Source organism: Schistocerca cancellata, chromosome 3, assembly GCF_023864275.1.
Source record: "Schistocerca cancellata isolate TAMUIC-IGC-003103 chromosome 3, iqSchCanc2.1, whole genome shotgun sequence".
NCBI classification, from domain to species: Eukaryota; Metazoa; Arthropoda; class Insecta; order Orthoptera; family Acrididae; genus Schistocerca; species Schistocerca cancellata.
The window spans coordinates 513,000,900-513,016,318 of NC_064628.1; the positions used below are offsets into that span (position 1 = coordinate 513,000,900).

The 15,419-nt window shown below is 41.9% G+C and overlaps 1 protein-coding gene across 2 annotated transcripts in view; it reads right to left on the bottom strand.

Annotated features, from left to right (window-relative positions):
- LOC126175311 (tonsoku-like protein) overlaps positions 1–15,419 on the bottom strand; it is a 259,997-nt gene that overhangs the window by 128,889 nt on the left and 115,689 nt on the right. For both annotated transcript variants that reach the window (XM_049922019.1, XM_049922017.1), the window contains exons 13-15: positions 4,557–4,714; positions 622–858; positions 411–528 (exon numbers count right to left, since the gene is read on the bottom strand). In XM_049922019.1, the coding sequence (XP_049777976.1) occupies positions 411–528; positions 622–858; positions 4,557–4,714 (513 nt within the window). The remainder of the gene's footprint in view (positions 1–410; positions 529–621; positions 859–4,556; positions 4,715–15,419) is intronic.

Genomic DNA, 15,419 nt, shown 5'->3' on the forward strand with positions numbered 1-15,419 from the left:
ATGTATTTCTTTCAGTTGCCTTCTGTGCTACTCTTTAGTAGTTCTTCCTATGTAAGGTCCAAGTGCCACTGAGCTATGTTCCTTGGAGGTGACACATTATGCCAAAGTTATTTTTGTTCCTAATTTCTGTAAACCTGTGTAGATAAAAAAATAACTGTTTCCATAGCTGTTCATTGTCATCTTCATAGTTACCAAAATACTAAACAGAAAATAATTTCATTGTGAAACACTGAGTTTCATGAAGTCTTCAACAGATGTGTATTTTGTATCACTATTATGTTTCATTGAGACTTCTTGCTGAATCAACCAATGATTACAAATTAATGTCTCCTGACGATACTAACTTCATCCAGCAAACAGGTAGGACTATCTGCTGGCTAAAAATCTTGATTAAAAAAAACACCACATACCTCTTTCCAAAGCATTTCTCAGCTGTCTTTCAATGGCTTCAAAAAGAATCTGATCATCTGCCTCCAGGCCACCACTTTGTGAATACCACTCCAGAAGGCAGTCCAATGGGGTCTTCCCCTTAAGCAGAATTAGAGATTATTCTAATTTGATCTCAAATGATTTTCACACTCAGTAAGGTAACATGAATATAACCAACATGAGTCTGTTTACCTCATTTGTACGTGTGACAACACATGCGCCACGGTTCAGCAATACTTGGACAGTTGAGAGATTTCCGCACAAAGCTGCATCATGCAAAGGTGTAATCCCACCACAAAGTGCTCCTCCTCTGTCATTAATCGCTGCACCATGATCCAACAACATCTCTACAATCTCAGGGAAACCAAGATTGGCTGCTTCGTGTAAAGGCAACCAGCCACAGTGATCCCGAACATTCACAGGATGACCCTACATCATAAATAATGGCACAAAATCACATATTTATACCTTACGAAAATTTCTCTTTACTTTTTTTTGTTTTATGAACTTCTAAAGGCAGATATTTTTAAAAAAAGTGAATGTCTTTTTATAAGCTTAGTGGAGGAGATACAGGAAACCAAAGAGGGAAAAAAGTAAAAACAGTTACCATAGCTCATGAAACACAAAATTATGCTATGGATGATGAATGAAAACTTGCCTTGTTGAATACTTATGCCATTTACACACTTATTCTTAATATTCTTCAAAGAGTTTAAATCAGTAGTCTTTGCTATGTTGTGGCTTAGAAATGTCTAATCACTATCGATAAAAAATCTGAAAAAAAAAAAACAATAAAAAAGGTAACACTAGAAGCCAGACACTATCTCACTTCACAGTATCAATGGGCTACATACAGGGTGTTTCAAAAATGACCGGTATATTTGAAACGGCAATAAAAACTAAACGAGCAGCGATAGCAATACACCGTTTGTTGCAATATGCTTGGGACAACAGTACATTTTCAGGCGGACAAACTTTCGAAATTACAGTAGTTACAATTTTCAACAACAGATGGCGCTGCAAGTGATGTGAAAGATATAGAAGACAACGCAGTCTGTGGGTGCGCCATTCTGTACGTCGTCTTTCTGCTGTAAGCGTGTGCTGTTCACAACGTGCAAGTGTGCTGTAGACAACATGGTTTATTCCTTAGAACAGAGGATTTTTCTGGTGTTGGAATTCCACCACCTAGAACACAGTGTTGTTGCAACAAGACGAAGTTTTCAACGGAGGTTTAATGTAACCAAAGGACCGAAAAGCGATACAATAAAGGATCTGTTTGAAAAATTTCAACGGACTGGGAACGTGACGGATGAACGTGCTGGAAAGGTAGGGCGACCGCATACGGCAACCACAGAGGGCAACGCGCAGCTAGTGCAGCAGGTGATCCAACAGCGGCCTCGGGTTTCCGTTCACCGTGTTGCAGCTGCGGTCCAAATGACGCCAACGTCCACATATCGTCTCATGCGCCAGAGTTTACACCTCTATCCATACAAAATTCAAATGCGGCAATCCCTCAGCGCCGCTACCATTGCTGCATGAGAGACATTCGCTAACGATATAGTGCACAGGATTGATGACGGCGATATGCATGTGGGCAGCATTTGGTTTACTGACGAAGCTTATTTTTACCTGGATGGCTTCGTCAATAAACAGAACTGGCGCATATGGGGAACCGAAAAGCCCCATGTTGCAGTCCCATCGTCCCTGCATCCTCAAAAGGTACTAGTCTGGGCCGACATTTCTTCCAAAGGAATCATTGGCCCATTTTTCAGATCCGAAACGATTACTGCATCACGCTATCTGGACATTCTTCGTGAATTTGTGGCGGTACAAACTGCCTTAGACAACACTGCGAACACCTCGTGGTTTATGCAAGATGGTGCCCGGCCACATCGCACGGCCGACGTCTTTAATTTCCTGAATGAATATTTCGATGATCGTGTGATTGCTTTGGGCTATCCGAAACATACAGGAGGCGGCGTGGATTGGCCTCCCTATTCACCAGACATGAACCCCTGTGACTTCTTTCTGTGGGGACACTTGAAAGACCAGGTGTACCGCCAGAATCCAGAAACAATTGAACAGCTGAAGCAGTACATCTCATCTGCATGTGAAGCCATTCCGCCAGACACGTTGTCAAAGGTTTCGGGAATTTCATTCAGAGACTACGCCATATTATTGCTACGCATGGTGGATATGTGGAAAATATCGTACTATAGAGTTTCCCAGACCGCAGCACCATCTGTTGTTGAAAATTGTAACTACTGTAATTTCGAAAGTTTGTCTGCCTGAAAATGTACTGTTGTCCCAAGCATATTGCAACAAACGGTGTATTTCTATCGCTGCTCGTTTAGTTTTTATTGCCGTTTCAAATATATCAGTCATTTTTGAAACACCCTGTAGATCAGGGGCTGGAATGACACCAATGGTGTAAATTTATGAAGTTAGAGAAAATGTCCAGCTTGGATATGAAGATTGCAAAGGACCATTCAACCCTGCTAATCCTACATTTGATACAGAGCTAATAAACTACTTATATGAGGGGTAATCATGAAGTATTAACTATCATCTTGAAAAGTAAAGCTACACAATATTTTGTTTGTCTGTTTGTTTGCACTTAAATACCTGCAGTTCTGGTAACCAATGAAATACCTATGCCACATCCCGCTGATAAAGTGGAAATCAGTTGCAACCCCCCCCCCCCCTCCCCCCCTGCCCTGCTCTCAAGTGTTACTACGTAGTTCACTGCTAACGTGCCAGACTACATATCCAAAGGTCTCAGGCTCAATCCGCAGCCACTCTCAGTATTTTTATGAGTCTTTTTCACTTCTTTCACCTCTGGAAACATTTGTTAACATGAAAAATATAAACACAAAATGACAGAACTGATAAAAAGATCTACGAATTCTAGTCTTTTGTTGTTGTTGTTGTTGTTGTTGTTGTTGTTTCACTGATGTAATAAAAGGAAAGGTGTCATGTAAAATATTTTCGTGAATATCAACATGCATGCCACTGGAGTTCTGCAACAATCTGAGAATGTGCCCACTGGATATTATCTCAATGACTGTTTATTCTAGTAACCCATTTGAGATTACATACTCTTGTTAACATTTTAATTTAATAACATCTTTATTAACATATATCTATACACTTCACTGTAAGTGCTCCTTTTATGATGCAAAGTATTACAAAAACATCATCTAGATGCAAATGCTCAACAACCAGTGGTGCAGAAACTCATATGGTAAGCTTTGTTAGAAATTGTGGCTACTGTCTTTTAACCAGTGCACTCTGCACCGAAGAGTGCTCTGATATTAATCTTCATGACGGACTAAAATAATCCGCTACATTGGGCCTCATACATAATAAGGGCAGAAATCCTTGTTCTACAGCTGGGTGCATATAAGAAAGTACCAGCACTGGCAACACTGGGTTGAGTGCTACACCCGGATTCCGACCCTGCCTAGCAGAATTTATATGCTCGGAAAACTATTGCTCTTGCTTCTTAACGTATTACTTGTCGTGTTTGCTTTATGTCAGGCATAATAAACACTATAGTGGCTAAGTGATATCACCTCACCTAAACTAACATGAAAATCAATACTAAAATTTCTGTACACACCCCAATGTGCATGCTACATACAGGTGGCTGGAGCGTCATGTGGTCCACTGCTCCTTGCCACTGCACATTACCCCACCACTCACTCTTTTATGTGCACAATGCTATAGTCATAGTTCAGTTAAGGAAGTAAACTTCACTTGTTCTATTCAATAAAAGGTGTTTGCACCAAGATTTTATAAGCAAGATGAGGCACATAAAACAACTTATCACAAAACTGGGTGTTCACTCATTAACAGAAGTGCAAACATATCACCATTGTACTGTAGTACATAACCCAACAATGTAGGATCCATATGACATTTAAATAATGAAACTATATTAATAACTGTGAAGTTAAATGTATGGAAGAAAAGAATAATATAGCTGAAAATGCAACCATGTTTGCACAAATTTTTGATCCACTAGTGAACTGTTTTATCTGCCATAATTTTGTTGAAATATTTACATGGACATTTTCTTTCTAGATGAAACTTACAATGTAAAAATATTTTACTGTTTTACATACCTGCTCAAGAAGTTTCTTAACAAGAGCTTTGTTTCCAGCAATGCAAGCAGTATGCAATTGTGTCTCCCCTTTCTCATTTCTACGCACCTTCAAACCGACTGACCGTTTTCTCGTAACTCGGGATCTATCAAATTCTTCATTTTCTGATTCTGATAAGTCTGAAAAAAAGTAAAAAGTCCCTAACTTGTTATATTTCAGAGACTGCTTATATTCATATTAAATGGAAAAAGAAATCCACACTTTCACAATAAGACTTATCGATGGAATGACAGACAATAGGAACTGGGAAGCTGAAAAGAGATGTCAGAGTAGCATCTGGTTATATCAATCAATTCATTGTAATATGCAGGAGACCATAAATGAAATTCAGAAAGTGTGATAGATTTAAAGACAAATTAAAGCTTTGGCCAAGTCATGCCCCACAGCAGATTGTAAATGAAAGTACGAGCATATGTAATAGGTTGCCCAATATATCAGTGGCTCAAAGACTTCTTAAGGAACAGAACCCAGTATGGATCTGGCAGACAGGGCAGTCAGCAATCTGCAGTTGTTTGCTGATGATGCTTTGGTGTATGGGAAGATAATGAAGTTGAGTGACTGTAGGAGAATACAAGATGACTTCGACAAAATTTCTAGTTGGCATGACAAATAATAGCTGGCTATAAATGTAGAAAGATATAAGTCAATGCAGATGAGTAGGAAAAACAAAACTGTAATGTTTTAATACAGTATTAGTAGCAGACTGCTTGACACAGTGACATCGTTTAATTATCTGGGTGTAACATAACAATGCAGTATGAAATGGAACAGGCACGAGAGGATTGTGATAGGGAAGGTCAACAGTCAACTTCAGTTTTGTGGGAGAATTTTGGGAAAGTGTGGTCAATTTGTAAAGGAAACCACATATAGGACACTAACACAGCCTATTCTTGAGTACTGCTCTCAAGTGTTTGGGATCCATACCAGGTCGTATTGAAGAAAGACACTGAAGCAATTCAATTCAGAGGCAGGCTACAAGATTTGTTATTGGTAGGTTTGAGCACGACACAAGTATTACGGTTGCTTTGGGAACACAAATGGGAATCCCTGGAGGAAAGGTGGTGTTTTTTTTTAACACACACTGTTGAGATAATTTAGAGAAAATGCATTCGAGGCTGACTCTAATGCTGCCAACACACTTTTCACATATGGGCCACAAAGATAAGATACGAGAAATAAGGGCTCATACAGAGGCATATAGACAGTCGTTTTTCCATCACTCTATTTGTGAGTGGAACAGGAAAGGAAATGACTAATTATGGTACAGTGTACGTGAACATGTAGATGCAGATGATAGCTCAGTTGGTAAGATAACCTCTCAACAAATGCAAATGTCAGCCTGATACATGATTTTAATTATCCATGAAGAGTCATTCCTACATTTATGCACTGCCAAACACAACGAGAAAGTGGTTTTAAAAATTCATATTTTTACCTGTTTCACAATTCAGCACTAATTTTCTTCACATGCTGTAAATGTCATAAATTCTAAATTTTTTTTACCCCTAACACCTATATGAGATAGAAGCTGCTCCTTCCCCACTAAAAGATCATTGGTGGCATTGCATTGGTGGAGGGAAAGGGACAGGTGTGTAAAAAACAATGATTAACAAAGGCTGAGGCTAGGTGGGTTATGGGTACATAGGATACATTGTAGGGAGGGTTCCCACCTGTGCAATTTAGAAAAGCTGGTGTTGCTGCAAAGGATCCAGATGGCACAGGCTGTGAAGCAGTCACTGAAATGAAGAGCATTGTATTGGGCAGCATGTTCCGCAACGGGGTGGTCAAGCTGTTTCTTGGCCACAGTTTGTTGGTCATGCAGACAGACAGCTTGTTGGCTGTTATGCCCACATAAAATGCAGCACAGTGGTTGCAGCTCAGCTCATAGATCACTTGCGTGGTTTCACAGGTAGCCCTGCCTTTGATGGGAGTTTTGCGACTGGGGTCAGTACTGCAGTTTCATCATCATCATCATCATCATCATCATTATCGTCATCGTCAGTCAGCTGATACATTGTCTGAAGATGGCCTACTATTAAACGCTGAAATTGCCCACATTTTTAGAAAACGATTGTCCGATCAAGACTGATTTTTATTAATTTTATTTTGCTGCGTGGTGACTTTTAACTTATAGATGTCTTTTATTCATTCCCTGCAATATTGTTACGTAGCAGTCGCAATCAGGTTTACACTCGATTACCACTGCAAAATGGTAGTAAGAAGGCAAAATTTCTGGCAAAAAATTAAAGAAAAAAGTTGTATACACCACAACTAAGGACAATAAGTATTTCATGAGTGTGTCAAACTGTATAAAAAATTAACAAGATTATCTTTGAAGCCAAGAAACTGTACCATTTATATTATATTCAAGGAATGAATATAAATCAATGCGGAGAACTGAAATGTTTAAACATGGTTTGCTGCCATTCTATAATTTACGAAAGAATGGCATTCTGTAAATTTAAAATGTAAACAACACAAATTAAGAAATAACATCAGGCCTGGAGGAGATACAGGACAAGTGTTGAAACCTCTTGTGATAAAAAAACATTGTGTTCCACGCAAGGCAGATTTGTAAAATTCTTCTGAAGTGTCAATATATTTGAAACAAAACATTTTATTCAATAATACTTGCCTGCTTAGTCATCTTCAAGTGAACATTTACATATGTTCGTACATATACAGCATTAACAGAACTTATGTTATAAAAGAAACAGGACATCAGAGACTGCCCAAAGAGCATCACAATTTTGCAAACCATACTGAAATGCATAATTCGGCTTTAAGTGCATATTCGTACATGCAGATTCACACTAAAGTACACCCCTATCTGATATTAACCTTTTCTGTGCGGTTTTCGGGTTGCCAGTTTTCTTGGAGTACCAGTACTGTATTATCCTATGTTTGGTTCCTTACTACAGCATACTGCCATACATGCCCAAAGATGAAAACATGCAATTAAATTCAGTGAACAGTTGAAACTAGCCCACAGTGTGGAATGAAACACTTGGTTTAAAATAAATTGCCTCTGCAGAAAAGATTAATAGGAGCCAAATTTCTTTAGCAAACACACAAATAACTTCATTGTTCTACAAGACGATTAATGCTTGATTGCTAATAACATGCAAATAAAATCAGAAAACTGAAACTAATAACATATTTTAATCTTCTGAAATACTGTGAATATATTTTAATTCACCTGACAGCTACCAGCACACGAATCCACTTGTTTTCATTTGACGTAAAAGCTGTAAACGAAAACAGCAAAATCACAAAATGTAAACATGGGTCACATGGAGACTAACCCCCCACCCTACCCACAACAAAACAGACTGCTCTGCACATGCACAAATCTGGCAGCTAGGGCACAAAATTTTTATAGTAGTATCGGCCTGCTTGCTACTACATCTCATACAAATAACAGCCACACTTCAAGTAGCCAGAAACGGGAGAAGGCAGTTCTCCGCACATGCGCAAGCCTACAGGCAATTGCTCAAACGAACCTAAAATTGTAAACAGTTGTGACATCACGCCCATTGAAAGCTGTTTCTTGTTAGTAAGTATTGCATAGTCTTCACCCTAAAGCATTTGACACATTTTGCTGTCAGCAGACACTCACCTGTACACTGTTTTTTATTGTTATAAATGGCGCATTTTCATTGTGTAAATGGCGCATTTTCATTGCAACTAAATTTTTATTCTTGTATCATTCTCTCGTTTATGTTATATTGCTGCAGTGTTGTTCTGCAGTACATCTACATCTACATCTACATCCATACTCCGCAAGCCACCTGACGGTGTGTGGCGGAGGGTACCTTCAGTACCTCTATCGGTTCTCCCTTCTATTCCAGTCTCGTATTGTTCGTGGAAAGAAGGATTGTCGGTATGCCTCTGTGTGGGCTCTAATCTCTCTGATTTTATCCTCATGGTCTCTTCGCGAGATATACGTAGGAGGGAGCAATATACTGCTTGACTCTTCGGTGAAGGTATGTTCTCGAAACTTTGACAAAAGCCCGTACCGAGCTACTGAGCGTCTCTCCTGCAGAGTCTTCCACTGGAGTTTATCTATCATCTCCGTAACGCTTTCGCGATTACTAAATGATCCTGTAACGAAGCGCGCTGCTCTCCGTTGGATCTTCTCTATGTCTTGTATCAACCCTATCTGGTACGGATCCCACACTGCTGAGCAGTATTCAAGCAGTGGGCGAACAAGCGTACTGTAACCTACTTCCTTTGTTTTCGGATTGCATTTCCTTAGGATTCTTCCAATGAATCTCAGTCTGGCATCTGCTTTACCGACAATCAACATTATATGATAATTCCATTTTAAATCACTCCTAATGCGTACTCCAAGATAATTTATGGTATTAACTGCTTCCAGTTGCTGACCTGCTATTTTGTAGCTAAATGATAAAGGATCTATCTTTCTGTGTATTCGCAGCACATTACACTTGTCTACATTGAGATTCAGTTGCCATTCCCTGCACCATGCGTCAATTCGCTGCAGATCCTCCTGCATTTCAGTACAATTTTCCATTGTTACAACCTCTCGATACACCACAGCATCATCTGCAAAAAGCCTCAGTGAACTTCCGATGTCATCCACCAGGTCATTTATGTATATTGTGAATAGCAACGGTCCTATGACACTCCCCTGCGGCACACCTGAAATTACTCTTACTTCGGAAGACTTCTCTCCATTGAGAATAACATGCTGCGTCCTGTTATCTAGGAACTCCTCAATCCAATCACACAATTGGTCTGATAGTCCATATGCTCTTACTTTGTTCAATAAACGACTGTGGGGAACTGTATCGAACGCCTTGCGGAAGTCAAGAAACACGGCATCTACCTGTGAACCCGTGTCTACGGCCCTCTGAGTCTCGTGGACAAATAGCGCGAGCTGGGTTTCACATGACTGTCTTTTTCGAAACCCATGCTGATTCCTACAGAGTAGATTTCTAGTCTCCAGAAAAGTCATTATACTCGAACACAATACGTGTTCCAAAATTCTACAACTGATTGACGTTAGAGATATAGGTCTATAGTTCTGCACATCTGTTCGACGTCCCTTCTTGAAAATGGGGATGACCTGTGCCCTTTTCCAATCCTTTGGAACGCTACGCTCTTCTAGAGACCTACGGTACACCGCTGCAAGAAGGGGGGCAAGTTCCTTCGCGTACTCTGTGTAAAATTGAACTGGTACCCCATCAGGTCCAGAGGCCTTTCCTCTTTTGAGTGATTTTAATTGTTTTTCTATCCCTCTGTCGTCTATTTCGATATCTACCATTTTGTCATCTGTGCGACAATCTAGAGAAGGAACTACAGTGCAATCTTCCTCTGTGAAACAACTTTGGAAAAAGACATTTAGTATTTCGGCCTTTAGTCTGTCATCCTCTGTTTCAATACCATTTTGGTCACAGAGTGTCTGGACATTCTGTTTTGATCCACCTACCGCTTTGACATAAGACCAAAATTTCTTAGGATTTTCTGCCAAGTCAGTACATAGAACTTTACTTTCGAATTCATTGAACGCCTCTCGCATAGCTCTCTTCACACTACATTTCGCTTCGCGTAATTTTTGTTTGTCTGCAAGGCTTTGGCTATGTTTATGTTTGCTGTGAAGTTCCCTTTGCTTCCGCAGCAGTTTTCTAACTCGGTTGTTGAACCACGGTGGCTCTTTTCCATCCCTTACGATCTTGCTTGGCACATACTCATCTAACGCATATTGCACGATGGTTTTGAACTGTGTCCACTGATCCTCAACACTATCAGTACTTGAGACAAAACTTTTGTGTTGAGCCAACAGGTACTCTGAAATCTGCTTTTTATCACTTTTTCTAAACAGAAAAATCTTCCTACCCTTTTTAATATTCCTATTTACGGCTGAAATCATCGATGCCGTAACCGCTTTATGATCACTGATTCCCTGTTCTGTGTTAACTTTTTCAAATAGTTCGGGTCTGTTTGTCACCAGAAGGTCTAATATGTTATCGCCACGAGTCGGTTCTCTGTTTACCTGCTCAAGGTAGTTTTCAGATAAAGCACTTAAAAAAATTTCACTGGATTCTTTGTCCCTGCCACCCGTTATGAACGTCTGAGTCTCCCAGTCTATATCCGGCAAATTAAAATCTCCACCCAGAACTATAACATGGTGGGGAAATCTACTCGAAATATTTTCCAAATTATCCTTCAGGTGCTCAGCCACAACAGCTGCTGAGCCAGGGGGCCTATAGAGACATCCAATTACCATGTCTGAGCCTGCTTTAACCGCGACCTTCACCCAAATCATTTCACATTTCGGATCTCCGTCAATTTCCTTCGATACTATTGCACTTCTTACCGCTATAAACACGCCTCCCCCTTCACTGTTCAGCCTGTCTCTGCGGTATACATTCCAATCTGAGTTTAGGATTTCGTTACTGTTTACGTCTGGTTTCAGCCAACTTTCTGTCCCTAGTACTATATGGGCGTTGTGATCGTTTATTAATGACAGCAGTTCTGGGACCTTTCTATAGACGCTCCTGCAGTTTACTATTAGCACATTAATATTGTTACTCCCTGTTGCATTTTGCCTACTCCTATCTTGCCGCGTCTCAGGAGGCGTCTTTTCGGGCCTAGGGAGGGGATTCTCTAACCTAAAAAAACCCCATGTGCACTCCACACGTACTCCGCTACCCTTGTAGCCGCTTCCGGCGTGTAGTGCACACCTGACCTATTCAGGGGGACCCTACATTTCTCCACCCGATAGCGGAGGTCGAGAAATTTGCACCCCAGATCTCCGCAGAATCGTCTGAGCCTCTGGTTTAAGCCTTCCACTCGGCTCCAAACCAGAGGACCGCGATCGGTTCTGGGAACGATACTACAAATAGTTAGCTCTGATTCCACCCCGCGAGCGAGGCTTTCCGCCTTCACCAATTCCGCCAACCGCCTGTACGAACTGAGGATGACCTCTGAACCCAGACGGCAGGAGTCATTGGTGCCGACATGAGCAACAATTTGCAGTCGGGTGCACCCAGTGCTCTCTATCGCCGCCGGTAGGGCCTCCTCCACATCTCGGATGAGACCCCCCGGCAAGCAGACAGAGTGAACACTGGCCTTCTTCCCCGACCTTCTCGCTATTTCCCTAAGGGGCTCCATCACCCGCCTAACGTTGGAGCTCCCAATAACTAATAAACCCCTCCCCCCGTGTGCCTGCTCGGACCTTGCTGAAGGAGCAGCCACATGTCCCCTCACAGGCAGAGCGGGCGATGCCACACGGCCAGCCTCCACATTGACCTTCCGCCTCGTGCGCCGCGAACGCCGCTGAACCCGCCACTCCCCTTGGGGAGAGGGTGGCCCAACCGCGCCCGGTACCCGCGAAAATGTCTCGACAGCAGGGACAGTGGGTGAAGCATGTAACACCTGGGGTGTACCTTGCGACGCACCAGACTCCCCACTGCCGCTACACTCCGAGGCAGCAGCCTGAAGACGGCTGACCGCGGCCATCAACACGCTCAGCTGTTCGCGAACATTGGCCAGCTCCTCCTGCGTCCGTACACAGCAATCACACATCCTATCCATCCTAAGGAAACAATTTACTGAAGAGAGTTAATCAACCTTTAACTAGACTGCTAATTCACTAAAGGCGGCTGCTTATTCACTAAACTGTGGTTGCTAGCCACTTCTTGTAGAAAACAATGAAAATAGCACTACCTGTCTCTGGACTGTATTGAAAACAAACTCTAGCACTACTGGCACTATGGTTGACTACAGGGACTCTCTCTTACTGTATTCAAAACAAACACGAAATCTATGGAACACTATTAAGAGCACTCAAAAAATAAAGCTTCCTAAAAGCAAATACACACGGAAGAAGAAGTGACAAGTAAGAAAAATACAGTTAATACTTAAATTAAGGTAGCTCGCTGCACAGCAGACGTGAAGCAGGCGGCAGTTACGACGACACTGACACTACTGGCACTATGGCTGACTAAAGGGACTCTGACTGTATTCAAAACAAACACGAAATCTATGGAACACTATTAAGAGCACTCGAAAAATAAAGCTTCCTAAAAGCAAATACACACGGAAGAAGAAGTGACAAGTAAGAAAAATACAGTTAATACTTAAATTAAGGTAGCTCGCTGCACAGCAGACGTGAAGCAGGCGGCAGTTACGACGACACTGACACTAAAGTGTCAGTGAGGCTAAAGTAAAATTATTTGTTAAAGCACCAGTTCTTACCATCAAGATTACAAAAATTTAACTGCAGACTAAGACAATGAAAAATTCCCAGTTTTTCCCCAGCTTTTTCCTGGATGAAAAAATTACTGGGTTTTTCATGGGTTTCCCGGTTGACCTGCGGCATATACTCCCTGAATCATACCTAGGCAACAGGAAACAGTATGCATCAATAGGGAACACAAATCAGTTGGAAACCAAAATCAGGCTCCAGCTCTTGGCTGACATACGTGTACAAGTACAGAGCGGCAAGTTAAGTGTTTATCTGTTTCTATTTTCCTCATAGTATACTTATTAAATTATATGCATGTTCCTCTGTTTAAGAGGTTTAATCTCACATTTTTGTAAACGTGAATTCATTCAGTCTGTAGCGCAGTAGTTGCTCACTGAACGCCTGCTACGTAGGTCATTAATGCAACAGCACCCATTGGTGACACATTAGGAGGGCAGCAAGTTGCATATCTTGAATTGTCTGCTTTTATGTTCGCTTCTTCAATTAGTCTTGCTAGAATGGCTTGGATGTGTGCATGCTGTGTGCGGATGCAGGAGGAGCTGGCCGCAGTTCACGAACAGCTGAATGTGTTTCGGCTATGGTCAGTCACCTTCAGGCTGCTGCCTCGGGGAATAGCAGTGGCGAGAATCTGGTGCATCACATGGGTCACCTCAGATATTGCTTGTTTTGCCCAAGGGCTTTGATTCCGAGGCACCTCCTACCGCACCCGACACGGTGGATCTGCTCTCACAGCACGGTGAGTGGCAGATAGTAATGTGTTTGTGTCACTCGTAGCGGAAGGCCAATGTGGAGACTGGCCACCTGGCCTTGTCCATTCACCCTGTGAGTGGACAGGTGGCCTCTCCCTCAGCAGGGCTTCAGCAGGCACACGCAGGAAGTAGTTTACTTGTTATTGGAAGCTCCATTGTTAGGAACGTTATGGAGCCCCTTAGGCAGTTAGTGTTCATTTCTGGAAAGAAAACCAATGTGCACTCGGTATGTCTGCTGGGAAGCCCTCATCCTAGATGTGGAGCCAGTCTTCACTGTGGCTATCAAGCATGTAGGGTGCAGTCATCTGTACGTTGTGGCTCACAATGGCACCAACGACACCTGTCGCATGGATTCTGAGGTGATCCTCAGATCATACAGGAGGCTGTAAAGGTAATGAAGACTGCTGGCCTCACACTCAGGGTGCAAGCAGAGCTCACAATTTGCAGCATCGTTACCAGAGTTGATCGAGATCCTTTGGTTGAGAGCCAAGTGGAGGTTCCCAACCAAATGCACTGTCGACTCTGTGACAGTCCTGGCTGCAGATTTCTAGACCTGTGTTATTGTGTGGGGATTTGTTGGACTCCCCTTGATAGGTCAGGTGTGCACTAACGAGACAGCTACTCAGGTAGCAGGGTGCAACACACAAATGAAGCACTACTCAGGTAGCAAGAGTACTTGTGGAGTGCACATGAGGTTTTTTTTAAGTGAGGCAGTAGTCTGAGGTGCTCTGATGAACACTTGCAAATTGATATGCAGTAAGGGAAATCAAGAAGGCATTCAGTAAAGACATTTCGACTGTCACAATTTTATCAAGAAACTGCCAAAGTGTTCGCAATAAGGTTCCCAAATTTACTTCCTGCCAGGAGAGTGCTCACGCTCAAATTATTCCATGGACTGAGAGTGACTGAAAGCCGAAGTGGAAAGCTCTGAGATATTTAGCGAGTTGTGGAATGCATATCGGAAAGAGAAATTAGAGGCCATAGGAGAGGGATTGTTCATTACAGTGGACAAAAATATTGCCTCTATTGAGGTTGAAGTTGAGTGTGACAGTGAAGACATCTAGTCGCGTATAACAGGTGTAGGGGAAACCAACTTAACTGTTGGATGTTTTTACTGGCCACACGATTATGCTGTGACAGTTCTAGAGCCATTCACAGAAAGTCTATGATCAACAGTGCGTAAATACCCAGATCACGCAATATTAGTTGGAGTTGACTTTAAGTTGCCGAGTATAGACTGGGATGTCTTAGATCTTGTAGCTACAAATAGGCTGGACCTTATCAACAATGTCAATATAGAAACAGGGATTAGTGATGATGATGTCATTTTAGCAACTATGATTACAAAAGTTAATAAATCAGTCAAGAAGGCTAGAAGAGTGTTTCTGCTAGATAGAGCAGATAAGCAGTTATTAGCATCTCACTTAGCCAGTGAACTAGCATCATTTAATTCCAGTAAGATGAATGTAGGGGAATTATGGACAAAGTTTAAGCAGACAGTAAATCGTGGTCTCAAGTTATGTGCCTAGTAAGTGGATAAAGGATGGAACAGATCATCCTTGGTTTAATAACGAAATTCAGTGGATGCTGAGGAAGAAGAGGCTGTTGCACTCTCAGTTCAAAAGGGAATGCATGTATGACGACAAGTGAAGGTTAGAAGAGATTTTTGTGTCTGTGAAAAGATCAATGCCCAAAGCATATAACAACTACCACCTTCACACCTTAGCAAATGATTTGGCAGAGAAACCGAGAAAATTTTGGTCTTACATAAAAGCACTAAGTGGATCTAAGGCTTCCATTCAGTCCTTTGCTGAGCAGTCTGGTGTGGCAGTTAAAGAC